A 16,141-nucleotide genomic window follows, 5' to 3' on the forward strand; every position below is an offset into this window, starting at 1 on the left:
CAACAATGTTAAAAATTTCTTAGGAAGGAACTTGATGAAGAAAAGAAGTCCTTAATGGCAATAAGAAACAAAATAATTCCTCCATATTTTGAATCAGAATTTGGCAAGCAGTTTTTCCTGAAAAAGGTAACGTACTGAAAACTGGATGAGTTTGTGTTAGGCCAGGTAGTTTCTGTCATACTCCTACAAAGACAGTTGTGGGTTTACATCTCAGCCTCAATTTATCTCAAGAAACCATTACAGAGGATAGTTGTGGAAGAATTAACACTGGGAATTATATGCCCTTGTCAAAGGAAACATATCTTGGAGGTGGTATATGTTTATTGAGTACAAACTCTGTAGATTCCTTACATAAACTCTGGAGAGGATCTGATTCAGAGCAGAAGCTGAACCTCGGGTCTTTTCACTTACCCCTCAAAAACCTCTCTCTGCTAACTAGCGAGGGAATTAGTAAGACTAACCCTCCTGGGTAAAGGTGGCCTTGGGAACTTTCCTGTTGTAATCTCACCTGATAAATGCTCCCCAAAAATGTACTTTGGAATCTGAGGTATACTTATGTATATTTTTTATAGTTACCACTTTGGTTCTGCTTATTTGTTTCCTTTGCACCCCCCTTTTTTTTTTTTTTGGGGGGGGGGGGGGCAGTGTCTGCTATTTTTTTCCTAAGTGTTTAGTTAGGAGACCTCTTTTTTACTTTTCTCTAGTTTCCTGATGTGGAAGCACTATCTATGGAACTTCCTCCAGTTCAAAAAAAACAAAGTGGGAATATCCCTCTAGAGATGATCAAAAAACCCAGCAGAGGTAATTTGAGCTCTTCTGTCTGGTAACATTTTAGTATCTTCTTCCTTGTTTCATCCAGTTGTCTCATTTCATATTGCAGTTAAATTTAAGATTACATTATCTGACCCCGTGTATTCCCAGTCATTTTGACACATGAACTGCTTGGACCACAATGGCTATATCTGTTCTGATACATGAAACATACCCAGCAGCATTCCCTGACATTGAGATCCACCAGTATGGAGTAGGCTGTGTAAATTCAGTCTCCCAAAACACAATGGCCTTTTCCCTGGCCAAAACTTGTGTACCTGAGAGTGGTTTTGGGGAGACTGCTAGGTGGCACAGTCAGTATTATGCCAGTGTTCCAACAATTTAACAGTGTAGATTATCATGTTCCAGTATCTGGGAATGTTTCTGTTTAATCCACTAATATAAATGTCGTCTATGAGACTTCTATATTTAGTGTGTTAAAGGAGCCTTTGCAGACATCACTGAGTGTGGAAGCACAATAGGCTTTGGATGCAAAGCTGAAGAATTGTGCTATGCATGAGGGGTGGATGGTTGCAAAACACTCAAGAAAAACTTAAATGGAATAGACAACAGTTAGGGGTGGATGCGCAATAACTGAGGAAGCCAAGTTTAGAAAAAGACTAGTATGACTGTAGGAAAAAAATGGGAGATGGAATTCTGAAACTCAATGGTAAGAGGGGCAGCTTGGGGATTGGGGCAAAAGCGATATGGAATAGGAAACATGCAGACTAAGGATAGTTTGGAGGATATAGGAGGAAAGCAGTGACTGGATGACAGGAAGCAGTGAAAGAGTGAACCATCATCTTAGGTTTGAGCTTTACAGCATTGAGAGGAATACTTCAGTTCTGTTTGAAAAGCAGCCCTGACAAGTTACTGAAATCACATAGTGAGATTAAAAGTCATACACGGCAAAGAATCATATCAGGAAAGCAGTCATAGAATCATAGACTCATAGAATCATTAAGGTTGGAAAAGACCTCTAAGATCATCGAGTCCAACCGTCAACCCAACACCACCATGCCCACTAAACCATGTCCCTAAGCACCACATCTACACATCTTCTATACTTCCAGGGATGGTGACTCAACCACTTCCCTGGGCAGCCTGTTCCAAGGCCTGACCACTCTTTCAGTAAAGAAATTTCTCCTCATGTCCAGTCTAAACCTCCCTTGGCACAACTTGAAGCCATTTCCTCTTGTCCTATCGCTAGTTACTTGGGAGAAGAGACCAACACCCACCTCGCTACAACCTCCTTTCAGGTAGTTGTAGAGCGCGATGAGGTCTCCCCTCAGCCTCCTCTTCTCCAGGCTAAACCACCCCAGCTCCCTCAGCTGCTCTTCATAAGACTTGTGCTCTAGACCCTTCACCGGCTTCGTTGCCCTTCTCTGGACATGCTCCAGTTCCTCAATGTCCTTCTTGTAGTGAGGGGCCCAAAACTGAACACAGAATTTGAGGTGCGGCCCCACCAGTGCCGAGTACAGGGGCACGATCACCTCCCTACTCCTGCTGGCCACACTATTTCTGATACAGGCCAGGATGCTGTTGGCCTTCTTGGCCACCTGGGCACACTGCTGGCTCATGTTCAGCCAGCTGTCAACCAGCACCCCCAGGTCCTTTTCTACCGGGCAGCTTTCCAGCCACTTTTCCCCCAGCCTGTAGCATTGCCTGGGGTTGTTGTGGCCAAAGTGCAGGACCCGGCACTTGGTCTTGTTAAACCTCATACAACTGGCCTTGGCCCATCGATCCAGCCTGTCCAGGTCCCCAGTCCTCCCTGGGGCTTTATCAGACCCCCACTAATTCCCATACTTCCTCATTCTGCAATCACCAGAAGACCTGTGTTGAATTGTCTGTTAGCCCTTTATGGCTTATTGCTCAGTTAGCCAGAGAACAAGAAATGACCAATCACAAGATCCCTGTTGCCCAGTGGAGCAAAATGTCGTATGCAGAATTTACCTAGCCTCTCATGGTTATGTAGACAGCTTTCAAAGGCTGTCTAAAATAAAGTGCCAGAGACTTTGTCATTTTTTTTCATGTGTTTATGAAAATGATGATGATCATGAAAAACACTTGTCACAGTATTCCATTATTTTCCCTTTAGCATCTGAATGTCTCAATACCATGAGTGATTCCTCACCTTCACCTGGCCTTCTGCTGCAGGCTCATTCCAAACAAAATGAAGGTTCCAGCAACACAACAGGTAAAGCTGCCTTCCAGAATGTCATTTGGAGCAGGTTAATAGCTATCTTATAACTTTTGACAAAATATTTACAATAGAAATTTAAATCCACCTATGCCTGTTCAGCATTTTGAATACATCTGAATGCAAGACTGGCAGAAATGGAGAGAGTTTTAAAACTAATGGGAGAGATTCCCTCCCTTGCCCTAGGAGACTGCTATAACAACATGCGGATTATGGGGACTGTAGAACTGCAGACAAAGCCAAGAAGTAATTTCTCTACTAAAAACAAATTGCACAAGCGAATTTTTCCTGCTCATTAAGGCCTGTAACAGAAGACTCTAGAACAGAGTTTGCTGTGGTTAAATGGTCTTTGCCATTTAAACATCCCCATTCAGCTTTGCTTTCCTTGCTACATCTACTGTCGTTCACTCTGTTTATGCATCTGCTTGTGGTGACAGCCTTGGATGATCACCACTGGAGAGCCACCAGTCTGCTTTAATTAGCCCCAAATTTGGCTCTCACATAATGCCACACCAGGCTGAGCTTTGGCAGTGCGTACTTGCAAAATCTCTCCTTGCATCCTATAGTTACAGCTTCCCTTCTCCCCTTCCTTTCCCTCCCACACATACTGGTACCCTTTCTTAGTGGGGCTCTGCAAGAGCTTTTGCCTTCAAACTTGCTAAATTTCCTCTGTTATTTATGCATAATCCATAGATCTCAGGGCAGATGTACTCATCTGTACTTCCAGAACTAGCCGGTAGGTGACAAAAGTAAAACAGCAGCTTGGGGGGGGTGGGGGTGGAGGGAGAGATGCCAAAAACTACGCTAACTTCTAATGTCAAGCATGAATTTTGCTTACCTTTAGGCAAAACAAGAAATGCTAATGTTTTTTTCATAATGTACATGCTTAGTTGTTTTTTTTTTTTATAAGCTCTGGTCCATTTGCTGTGTAGGTGGAGAAGCCCCTCTCTATCACCTGCATTTCTGTTGTCTGGAAATAAGGGGGGAATCTAGAGAAGACGCTATTCTCAAATAACATTTCTGCCTCCTCATGATGACTAACTGACCAGACTTGGCATTCCAGCTAGCCAGTGCCTGCAGTCCAAACTGAGAAAAAACAATTCTCTTCAGTACAAAATATTGATTTAGAGGTTGACCCCTGGTGAGAAAACAGCCACCGTAATTGTCTTGTGTTTTCCCTTCAGAAGTTATCAGACTTTACAATACGATAATTGTGTAATGTCACAATACGCTGTCAAGCAAAAGAAGCTGTATTTAGATCTAAGTTGCTCTGGCCATCCCTATGCTAAGTCTACCTACATTATACGGTGGAGCACATTTCGAAGATGACAAGGTAGCTAAAAGACCATCTTAAGCCCAGAATCAGAAGCATACAGGTCATGCATGTGAATGAATTCTTGCATTCAAGACAATAAATGCGGCTCAGAGACAGGGCTTCCTAATTGGTTGTGCTGGCAGAGCTGTACTGCTTTGGGGGCTGGACTGGAATTTGTTGTTATATGGACATAGAGATTTGACTTGACCAGCCTGGGTGTTTCTGCAGAACTGATCATTGTGCAGTGCAGGCATGCCTTTGGAATAGTAATAGTAATAATAATTGGGGTTTTGTACCTCCTCTTCTGTTTTTAATCACTTTCACAGGTGTTTATATCTTCATTGCGAGTTTCCACCGAGATGCTTCCAACTAATCAGTTCTAATAATTATAGTACAGCTTTATTTACTAGTTAAATTTTAATTACTTGCTACTATTAGGGGGTTTCTTAATGCCTTTCTTGACCTCTTAAATAAAAATGAGACCAATTGTTTTGTCCTTGTGCTAATCAAATGCTTTCATAGAAAATAAGTGTCTTATTGAACAAGAACTTCACGATTAGGCTGAATATAATGCTTTGGTTTTCGTGCTTTTGGAAATCTTTCCTTCCCAGACCTAAACAAGGCTGCAAAATCACAAGAGACACCCTTTCAACGTAAAGTTCAGAGTCTCCTGGTGAATGCTGCAGGACAGCCAAGAAAAGAGAAAGTGAAATTACCGTCGTCCCTCCAGGGGAGACAACCAAACTCCATACCAAATAAAAAGGTAAAATAACATCTTTTTTGTTGATATTAATATCCTCTCAGTCATCTCTTTTGCATGGAATATTCATTCTGGAGCAATACCATAAGGTATTTTGAATCTGTTTACTGAAGCAATAGCAGTTGCAATTTACGTATAAGTTTACTGGCAATTTTAAAAGCACCTTTCTTCTCAACTGCTAGGACATACTCATACGCCAAAAGCATAATTCTGCACCAGGCACCCACATGAAAGCTCTGATTTCCAGAAGAGCAGAGCTTCCCATTCCCCCTGATACATTTCGATGGCTTAATATGTCTGAAAACTCAAACCAGACAAAATTTGCAGACAATATTCAAAGTGCCTCTTCTGTTTTTACTCAAATTAGGGTATCTTTTTGTAAGTCTTCAGGATGAGTGGACAGAGGTCAAATGTAGGTTAAATAACTCTGAACCTAATTTGATGGCCACCAACTTTATCTATTGTCTAATATTTTAATTCTTTTTGCAAAGATAGAAGATCCTGTCGCAGGAAAGGTCAACACATCTTCTCTTGCAACAACAAGACAGCACCTTAGTGGCTTCCACCTCATTCCACCCAGAGTGATGCTTGGAGTACTAAAGGAGGGCTGCACCTATGCAGCCACTGTGATCCTGAAGAATGTTGGTGTGAACTTCTCAAGGTTAGTTTGAATTCTTAGTACCTTGGTTTTTAACTGTCCAAATATGCATTGCTTGTTAATTGTCAACCTTCTGATCTGATTAACGTGAGATAACCAATGGTATTTTTATATTTGGAATCATTTAATAATGACTGACGAGATATAGGAGAGGGAAATAATATTAGAAATACTTCAGCATTATTTGCATATTAGTGTTACTAGGAAGATGGAAACCAGTAAGGAACAGCAGGTCCTGTATGCATAGTCCTAGCCCATCGCAGATTATTTACTGGTTCTTATTGAACTTCTCAGGTTCAGGGACCAAACTCCTGCACTCCAACCAGTATTACATTGGGCTTTGGGAAATACCGCTGGATGCTGCCAGTCAGACAATCTGAATGGGCACAGCTGTATTCAGGCAGCCACGTGTCTTTAGCCGCACTGAAAAACAGCTTCAGTAATGACACGGAACAAGCAGAGGACAAGGATGAAATAAAGCATTTATTTATGCACACATTTCCCTTACTCAGTGTCACCCCTGTCAGTGTGTGGACAAGATAGCACCACACTGTGTTCCAATGTGGTGAGCATAAGTAAGTCCATTTCTAGGTCTGCTGTCCAGCAGATTGTCTCTTGCACTGCGTGACAAATCACAAGAAATTATCAGATTTACCCACCCACAGTTTAGAGAATATATAAATACAGTAAGAAAATGCTTGTGACTGCTCTTTCTTCTGTGCTTGAGTTCTGCTTTTGGATTTTGCACTGTCCTGGTTTCGGCTGGGATAGGGTTAAATTTCTTCCTAGTGCTGTGTTTTGGATTTAGTATGAGAAGAATGTTGATAACACACTGATGTTTTCAGTTGTTGCTAAGTGCCCTCCTAGTCCAAGGACAGCTCCCGTGCCTACTGACTGAGCTAGGTACACAAGATGGGAGGGAACATAATCAGGACAGCCAGCCCAGCTGGCTAATGGGGTATTCCATACCATGTGACGTCATGCTCAGTATATGAAGGGTAGGCGTGATCCAGGAAGTACCGATCGCTACTTGGTTATCGGTCAGCGCAGGTGGTGAGCAATTGCATTGTGCATCACTCATTTTGTATATTTTATCATTATCATTTTCATTATTATTTTCCCTTCTTTTTCCCTGTTCTATTAAACTGTCTTTATCTCAACCCACGAGTTTTTCTCACTCTTACCCTTCCGATTCTCTCCCCGTCCCGCTGGGGGTGGGGGGAGTGAGTGAGCGGCTGCGTGGTATTTGGCTGCCTGCCAGGTTAAACCACGACATGCACATATGTTCATTCAGTCACTCCTGCACTAGCACAGTTCCAGTGGTTTTACTTTAGCAATATTCAGGCAAGTGTGCTTATGACCCCTGTCCTCCCAGGTGCCACACATGTGATGGAAAAGAGAGCAAAGCATATTCCTCCCACTGAGTTTGCTCAAGTGCATTTGCCTTAGCTGCGCTATATGTACCTTGCTTTTTAGCTTAAAGGAGAGCCTGCAACAACAGTCGCTAAGTCCTTACAGCTTCTGGGCTTCCACCTAATGTTTGTCACTTCAAAATAGCTTCATTTAAATGGTTATAAACCCACCAGATGGTTTCAAGAATTGCAGTAGTTGGTGGGAAGCTTTCATTTCAGATGGCTCAAAAGCCCCAAAGCCAAAACCAAACTTTTTATATTCCTGTGTTCTAAGATAGCTATTCCCACCAATGTCAGCTTCTCACTCCCACCTATCCTCAATTACCTCCTGCAGGTGGAGAAGGTCTTAGTTTATTTAGCAGTTAAATGAAAGCTGCTATTTAGGCCAATCTCATCCATTTGTCCTAATGGACAGTTATATACTGTTGTCTCAGAAACTTAGACTAAGCCAAGCTTGGATCACTCCTGTTATATGGGCCTTTTTTCTGCTAGACCGACAGGTCCCAGGAGAGGGAGGGTAACTGAAAGCATGGAAATAAATGTCCTACTGTCATCTTGGTCTAGGTCATTAAAAAAGCAGTTCCTCTTCTTGACACTGGTGATAAATAGTCTTTGGTTTTTCCTGCAACATTAGCACTGGTTAAGGAAAACAGTAAGGAGGGCATTAAACATTCTTGGGCTTGAGTGTGCAAGTCTCATGGCCCTGATGTGCTGCAGCTTCTGGATGCTGTTTCTTTGGAGCACTCTTCAGGTGAGCAAGCACCTGCCAAACTTCCCTTTTCTGGATGCAGGTGACCTACAGTCTGATGGCCTCTTTAAAAAGAGAGTTGAGAGAGGTGTCACAGCGGCACTACCTCAGCAGTCACAGCACCCCTTTACTATGGTACCACAGTGCTGGAATGAAATAAACATAAACATTTATGTCTGACATTTGTTGTTCCTCCTCGAGTAGCGAATTATCATCAAAAGAGGAGCTCACAGGAGACTTACCCTGCTGGGATCATCATGATCTCTTGTGAGTATTCAGCCAACTAGGCACTTCAGAAATCTGTGCAAGACCAGCTGAGAGACTACTGTACAGCTTCTTCCATCAGGATGGATGACTGAGATAATTTTTTTTTTTTAAATCAGCCTCGTTAGATATGGCTTCAAAATTCTTTAATGCACATTTAAGCATCATGGTGCAGGCCAGGATAAATCAGCAGATCACATACCAACATCCTGCAGCTCAAGATGTGCAGTAGAATCATCGCAAAGAACATTAAATAAAGATCGTTAAAGACTTCTGGGTGTGCAACCCACAGGTGTTTGCCAAAAAGATGTAATTTGTACTTCAGCTTCCTTTGAGTATGCAAGCTGAGAATGCTGATGTTTCGCATTCTGTTGTAAGGACCAGGCAGTGTAACGACCTCTTTGAAGACTTATTTTGGCCCATTAATCTGCTCCTTTGGTTTTTTTGTTAGAACCCTGAGTCTTGGCTAGAAGCCCAGGAATACCGCTGTAGCCCAGGTTGTACAATGTGATGGGAAGAATGAGCTAAAAAATTCTGCTGTCGTTTGCACAGGCAGAGGAAGAGCAGACGGCCTGCTTCCCAGCAGTGCCCTTCTGCCTGCCTGAAACAGTTTCTGGCAAACTAATTCTCTTCTCTTTCTGACAGGTTTCGGGTGAAGCAGCCACCTCCACACACAGGGCTGAGAGTGATGTACACACCAGGACCTGTAGGTTACACAGAAGATCTTTCGGGTTTTTTGCTAGACTCAGCTGGCCCTCAGGCCATCTAGGGGTCCTCTCACACCAGCTGTCTGCGAATAGAGCCAGCAGGGTACATGATTTGTTGAAAGTTATTTGAAGTGCTGCTGCCTTCCACTGTCCCTCTGCTGCCTTCAACCAAGCACCCCGTGCACTCCAAGTCTCAGAGCCTGCACCAGAATGCAGAGGGATAAACATGTTAAGTTCAGTGGAAAGCAGCAGGTCAAGCGCTGAGGTTAAAGAGAGCTCTTTTGAAGCAAATGGGATATTCTGCCACTACCCATCATTTAGGGTATTTGTTATACCTGCTCTGTCTTACACCTAGACTTTATCTTCTGTCCTGATACCTTCAAAAGTTAAACCTAGTAAACTCTTGCCTCAACCATGTCTTCTCCTGCTTGCAACTATTCTCCACCTTAAGTCTTTCATCTACCAAAGCACCATAGCACGTGAAATTGTCCCATTAAGTAGGAAGCTTTCACGCTTCCTGCTTTTTTTTCAGTCTCTCTCTTCACCTGCGTGTCGTACCTGAACAAATCTTGTGCTGGCCAGTATCCCCACAGTACCCAGGTAATACCAGGCAATATCCTTGCCAATGCTTTTACAGGCATGGAATCAAGAAGCAATGACTTGTGCAAGGAGGCAGTGCCAGAATGCAAATTAAACCTCCTAGTTCAGAGCCCCAGCCAAAACCCAGCACTTAAAATGGCTGGAATAATTTCCATTCTCTTTTCCTCTCCACACATGTATCCCTTTTGTATTTCCCTTTTCTCCCTACCTCTATGTTCTTTTTAGACTAGATTAGATTATTTCAGTTGGAAGGGACCTACAACAATCATCTAGTCCAACTGCCTGAACACTTCAGGGCTGACCAAAAGTTAAAGCATGTTATTAAGGCACTGACAGGCATGGGGCATTGACCACCGCTCTTTTTGATTCTCTCCCAACTGTCCCAATTCCCCTTTTCCCTCTGGAACCTAAAAGGAAATTTAAGGGAAAAAATGCAAACAGCTGGCAGTTTTCTTTTAAACTGCAATGTGAAGAGACACTGTTTTGTACAGACCTTTCTAGTGAAACAGATACTGCAAGCACAATCGTGTGCTGAGCATTAAGTCTTTAATTTCATCAGACAATGCAGAACAGGAACCAGCTGCAAGCACTGCTGGAGGGGATTATGTATGAAACATGCACCTTACCTGTGCGTAATCCTCTGTCTTTCCTAGGTGGCAGCAGGCTTGCAGGTTGAACTGGAGGTAGAGATTTTTGCCATGGTAATTGGAGGGGAAGATACTGGTGGCCTTGAAGAAATTTCCCACGATATTGAAATATTAACAGAAACAGAGACTCTTCTCCTGCCTGTGAGAGCAAATATCCTTTGTTGTCTTCCTCCCCACAGACACCTTCTAGCATCATCCCTGGGGACCATCCACCTGTCAGGAGCCTTAAGCTCCTTTCCAGTGCAGGCTGCTGAGGTAGCAAGCTTTACTGTCCTTTCAGAAACACACAAATGGGTGTTTTCAAAAGCACAACAAATTAACAATTTAAGATTCTGACCCCAAAAGCAATTTACATCAGAGTAACAAGGTTTTGAAAAGTGGGGAAAGGAAGAATGGTAAGCCCAGAAAGATGTGGCTTTTAAAGAATAAATGAAAAGAATAGAAACTCTTTCCCACTACCCCTGATGGAAATAACATTTTTGAATCTATGATAGCATCTGATGGTACAGCCTCATGAGCAACAAAATCATGTATCATCCTGGATACTAAACAGACAAATGACACAATCCTTGTGTCAGCAGAGACGCAAGCACAGAAGGGCATGAATGCTGTCAGAAATTAGCCCAGTGTGGGTTCAATGGGCTTTTCTGTTGTTTAATTGAGGACAGAGGTAGAGTAAAAGAAAATAACCAAGTCAAGAACTATTATTTCCTTTTCCTTGTGCTCCAGAAACTATAGTTATTTTTTAGATAAAATTACAGGCTCCTTTTTTAAGGGCAAGTTTGGAAGAAAGGATGAAGTTCTGTTTCACTTTTAATCAAATTTACACTTAGAAGCCTGGGAGAAGAGGTCTTCTGGAAACATATAAAAGAAATAGCAAGGCAAGGTGCATCCAAACACTTTCCAGAAACTCCACTCCTGCTAAGGGCCACCCTTACCAAAGAAAGGAGAACTTCAGGATCCTCTGAGACCGACCAGAGTACTAGCTAACAGCAACTCCACTGAGGTGTTATATGCTCTGGAACCAACATTGAAGCTCCACAAATTTACTTCATAGTGACCCAAAGAAGTCTTTCATGCCCATTATTGCGGAGCTGAGCTAGACAGGACTGGTGGCACAGCAGCAAAAACAGTTCCTGCTCTGTTCCCACTCCCCCGGCCCTCAGACACACAGTTGCAGACCAGCCTTCAAAACACGTGCCCTTCCCCAATATCTTACCTGATCTTTAATCTTTGAGCTGAGGACAGTAGTCCAGATTCAATTTGTTTCACAGCCTTATTTCCAGAATTCATTCCAGCCTCCACACATATTATTTTAGTTATATAAATGTACAGAAATGGTTAGATCCTTAACATGATATTCCACCTGTGTTAACCAATGACATTTATGAGTGCCGCCCACAAGGATACCCCGAGGGTGGGATGGCAGCAACAGTCCGGGCAGTTCCTACGAGCCCCAAGCCACGGTTCCGGATTACACTACCCCACAAGCTTTCTAGTTAGTGTACTGCATGCAGTGATACTGGCTGTAAATTAAATCAGTTGGTTTACCTCCTCTTGGCTTCTGATCCATATCATCAAACCTCATGCAACTGACAGCAAAGCTGTCATGCACACATCACACACACACGATGACCTGAGACAAGAAAAGGGAAGCACCGGATGACATTAACCAAAGGACTCACTGCAAGAGATTTACAGATTATTGCAACTGCTTACGTCAGTGGAGGCACTCACAACAGAGCCTCCCCAGTCCTGTCCCAAATCCTTCACTTAACTGTCTCCACATTAAACAAGTCATTGAGCCACCTGGCAGCAGGAGGCTGGATTTATTGCAGTTAAGCCCTAATAAATCAGCCTCTCTTTAACACTCTTCACTTTCTAAAACCAAGTCTTACTGCTGACCCTTTGACACTGACAGCAAGTCTAATAAGGGACAGGGGTCTTACAGATAGACAGGGCAACCTTAACATAAGTTCAAGCACACACAACCCTCTGCACACATTGTTTCATACAGCACATTTCTGTAACCTTAGAGAATCAGACTCTACACAGAGTGGGTAAGTCGTTGCTGCCAACAAGAAAATCTTATTGGGAATTCCTCCTCAAACCACCAGTCAACGTGTTCAACATTAGACTGGTGTTTTATCTCACCCACATCAACTCAGGTGCTCTACAATACAATCGATGGTGACAGTTCATAAACAGGAATCCTATGGATGTTTCTTCTCTCCTCAGCTCAAGAGTCCCCATTTGCCTCATATGTGTAACACTGACATCATCTTTTTCTTTCAACTTTAACATCTGTAAATCTGCCATGTTATCTAATAAGTCAGTAAAGAAATTCCAGCTGTATCTCATTTCCTCTCCTCTGGAGAAAAAGAAAAGTGACCACATCAGTCAGTTCTCAAAAGAAACGTAGCGCAGAGACATGCACCTCTGACTGCTGCATCTGCTCCAGGACTGCCCAGAGTACTTCAAACATAGCTTTTTTTCCTGTTTAAATATCTTCTTACCTTTTTCAGTGTAGAATTTTACCCCCAGAGTAACAGACAATTATAGTCTAGAGGAACAGGGAATTTAATGCCTTCCAGCTTAGGGGCTTACAACCTGGAGCTCATCAGCGAAGGCAATTTAGACAAACTTCTCTCACTTTGTGTTGAACTGGAAAAGAAGTACTCACACAGTCAGTTCACATTTCAGGAAGACACCCCACCGTCCCAACTCGGTCCGCTACAGCCCTGCACTAAGATACGGCTGTTGGATCTTTTCTGTACACTGGGTATACACCAGTCTATTTTTTTCCTGCCAAGTCTTAAGTGCTGGAAATGCTGATCAGTGTCATCTCCCATTAAAAGCTCCAGGTGGAGAGGAATTAACTACATGATATTCTCCTCCCACATGGCTAATCCAGCCGACGATGGAGACTGCTTTCCTAGTTGCCATCACCATAGTAAGATTTCCCTTCTGTTCTGACAAAGTCTTTTTGTGAATTGATTGATAATTCCTACTGAAGCTGGCTACAGCTACCCCATGCTACCCAAGCAACTGTACCAAATGCTTCTTTGAACATTCCTCCCCACAAAATCTCCTGGACTCAAAACCAGGTCCATCTCAAACATGTCCAGAAACTCTGGGCTGGTTGGTTTAGTCTCACAAAACATGAAACACTGACGCTCCTAGGTTAAGTCCTGTATTTGGTTAAATAGTCTTGTTCAGCCATCCAGAATAGAAATAGTTGAGTCTTTGCAGAGGCACGTGACAACTTTTTAAGTTTGTATCACCTTTCCAAGGTGATTATCACCAGAGCCAGTGATTCTCTCCATTGAGACCTAGAAACTTCCCTGCAATATTTTGATTGATCACAAATTTGCCACACCTCCTAGCAGAGACCAACAAGCAAAAAATCACTGATGAAGCATCAGCTGACTGAACTTAGTCATATCTCATTTATATTTTTAGTTATTTCTCATATTTAAAACATTTCACAGAGATTCTCTTAACATACTCAAAATTAAATACTGCATAGAAAGCTGCCCATGGAAACCTTCAGTATTCCTAAGTAGACTGCCCCTCCTGAACTCATGGTCATTTTTATTCCACTCAATTTGTGAAATAAAACAAACTCTTTATCTAGTTGAAGCCCGTGTGAGAACCCTTTCTCATGTTGTTCCCTTCCAACAGCAAGAGTAGAGGCCAGTTCTACTGAAGCCAGTCCGTAGCAATTACAGTGCTCACACAACACTTGCAAAGAATCTGGACAGAATTACTGGGTTTGCTTCAACAACTGTACAAAGGTAGAGTTGGGGTTTGGTTTTTTTTCCTTTCCTTTCATGTTAATTTCCTCTCCTCTTTCACTGCAGCTCAGAGTCCTAGAAGAATAAGATGAAGATCAGCAATACTGAAATACCCGCATTTTACTCCAATGTTATGGAAACATCCCAGTGTAGACTTTTTCATTTATTTAATCAGATTAATGTGAATAAATATTTTGTCTGTCCCCTATTAATTGGAAAAGTGGTCCAAAAGTTGCACAGACTTCTGACATGGCTGTCTGAAATGCAAACAGTGGAAAGATTACTGTATTTCAATCCCAGTGTTTGATACTTTGTACTTCAGAAGTGCGCTGAATGGTTCCTGATAGGTTTGTTTTGTTTTTAAAAGGGGTTAGGTTTCTATAACCCGAGCTGAGGCACCTGAAATCTTTTTTAAGTACTGAGCATGCAGCAGGTTTCACTGAAGTCAACTGTGATTCTTCAAGAAAGAGCTGCTGATCTGCTCTGGTCTTCCAATTCCTAAGTTCCTGTTTGCTTTCACAATCATAGGTTTAACTGTCTGTGTGTTCACCTACCTTTAATTAGCTGCAGACATCAGATGGGGATTATGAGTACACAAAGTTACACTTGACAGAGAGGGATTGACAGAGAGGGATTCTGCTTATATCCTCTTGTTCACTATCAGGCATGATCATCTTTAAATGCTCATCTGCACATCTCTCTTCATAGTGGAAGACTGAGCCACTTAGAGATGGCCTTTTTCCCTGCTTTGTTCCTACCTATGCAGTAGTGACTAAAAGAAACATCTCAGTCTCTTTGTAAGACACCATATTTGTATATCCAAGTGCAGTTCTGCTTTCTTTTTATGAATTCATTTCCAATGAGGTGCTTTCCCATGCTTTGCTTTCTTGTGCTTCATCGTTTTTCCAGTATGTGACATCCTGAGAGATGTGGAATTTTCCTTGATGCATGCAGATGACTTGTTCTCTCAACGCTTTACAGTGACTGAGAATCCCATGATTGGGGATTAAATAATAGCTTTCGTAGTGTGAGATATGAATGCCAGTTTGGACTCTCCATCCACACTGTTAAGCGAGGCACGTATTCTAACGATACACATTTTAAGTTGGCCCTGTATTTGCAAGTGCTTTCCTGCTCAGGTTTGTCAATCCAGGGAATTTCACCTAAGAAAGGGTAAGTTGAGGTACCCAAGGATATCAGAATTCTGGTGTATCAGTGGATTGTTGGCACAGGACAGACCTCTTCCACTTAAAGCATATGCTGAGCTTCCTCAGTAGCCGTCCGAGTACTGCATTGGTGTCTTCCACTGCCCCACCAGACATGACTATTTGTCCATCAGCTCCAATTTGACCTATTAACCAAGGCTGAAGCCAGCTACGGAAGGTGCCAGCTGCGGACGTAGTTTTAAGCCCTACCCACAGGTGAGAAAACACCGCAAGCAGCAGTGCCAAACTTGATCCAGCATTCTCCAACACCAATGATTTTGCTACTGACTGTGCTGATTTCTGCCTTGATGCTTTTCAGTTTTCTGTAGACACAGCCAAGAGTCCCACATCAGTCCCCTTGGTAGTGCATTCTGAGCACAGAGGCAAGCCACTATTGCTGGTACAGACTGATTTGTACCACTTGTGACCAGAGAACAAGAAGGAAAGTTCAATGGGGAAGCCTGTGTCAGCACCTATGGAGAGAGGACAACCACTTTCCACCACCTCAAAGACCTCTTCTTCCAAGGATTCTTCCCAAATCCCAGTGACAGCAAACAGAGACAAAGGTGAAGGAATTCCACCTCCTCCAACTTAGAGCAAAGGAGACTCCCGTCACCATCATGAGAAGATGATTCTGCATCCCAAGTCACTGTTCTATACCACCATCTACATCCTTGTCATCAGTCCCTGAATTCATGTGCACCTGTGGCCATGGCTTTTCTCCCAGGCCTCCCAGAGGATCCTCAAACAGCAGCTTATTACTTAGGTTCCATAATATTTATCTCCCTGGCATTAAGGTAAACAGAGCACATCACACGGAGGCATAAGAGTCAGCCTTCCCCTTTTGGTACCTGGTTTTGGTACCTCTCTCCTCAGTCATCACTGCTGAAGGCGCACTGTGGTGTCATGAGCCACCCCTCCATTTCTAACACTTTACTTTATTCTCCCAGTCCATTTCAGCAGCAGCTGACATGGATACACGATGTCAACTGAGGTTACCAACACAATTCGTCATCCT

General features: G+C 42.8%; 1 protein-coding gene across 1 annotated transcript in view; it reads left to right on the forward strand.

The window, feature by feature from the left end:
• Positions 1–11,676, forward strand: part of SPAG17 (sperm associated antigen 17) — a 113,701-nt gene extending 102,025 nt beyond the window's left edge. Inside the window, exons 40-47 of the mRNA XM_075165876.1 lie at positions 24–126; positions 705–801; positions 2,909–3,007; positions 4,937–5,088; positions 5,577–5,746; positions 8,813–8,873; positions 10,128–10,272; positions 11,488–11,676. Of these exons, the coding sequence (XP_075021977.1) occupies positions 24–126; positions 705–801; positions 2,909–3,007; positions 4,937–5,088; positions 5,577–5,746; positions 8,813–8,873; positions 10,128–10,272; positions 11,488–11,624 (964 nt within the window). The 3' untranslated portion in view covers positions 11,625–11,676. The remainder of the gene's footprint in view (positions 1–23; positions 127–704; positions 802–2,908; positions 3,008–4,936; positions 5,089–5,576; positions 5,747–8,812; positions 8,874–10,127; positions 10,273–11,487) is intronic.
• The last annotated feature ends 4,465 nt before the right edge of the window (positions 11,677–16,141 follow it).

The sequence above is a fragment of the Calonectris borealis genome, chromosome 1 (assembly GCF_964195595.1).
Source record: "Calonectris borealis chromosome 1, bCalBor7.hap1.2, whole genome shotgun sequence".
NCBI lineage: Eukaryota > Metazoa > Chordata > Aves > Procellariiformes > Procellariidae > Calonectris > Calonectris borealis.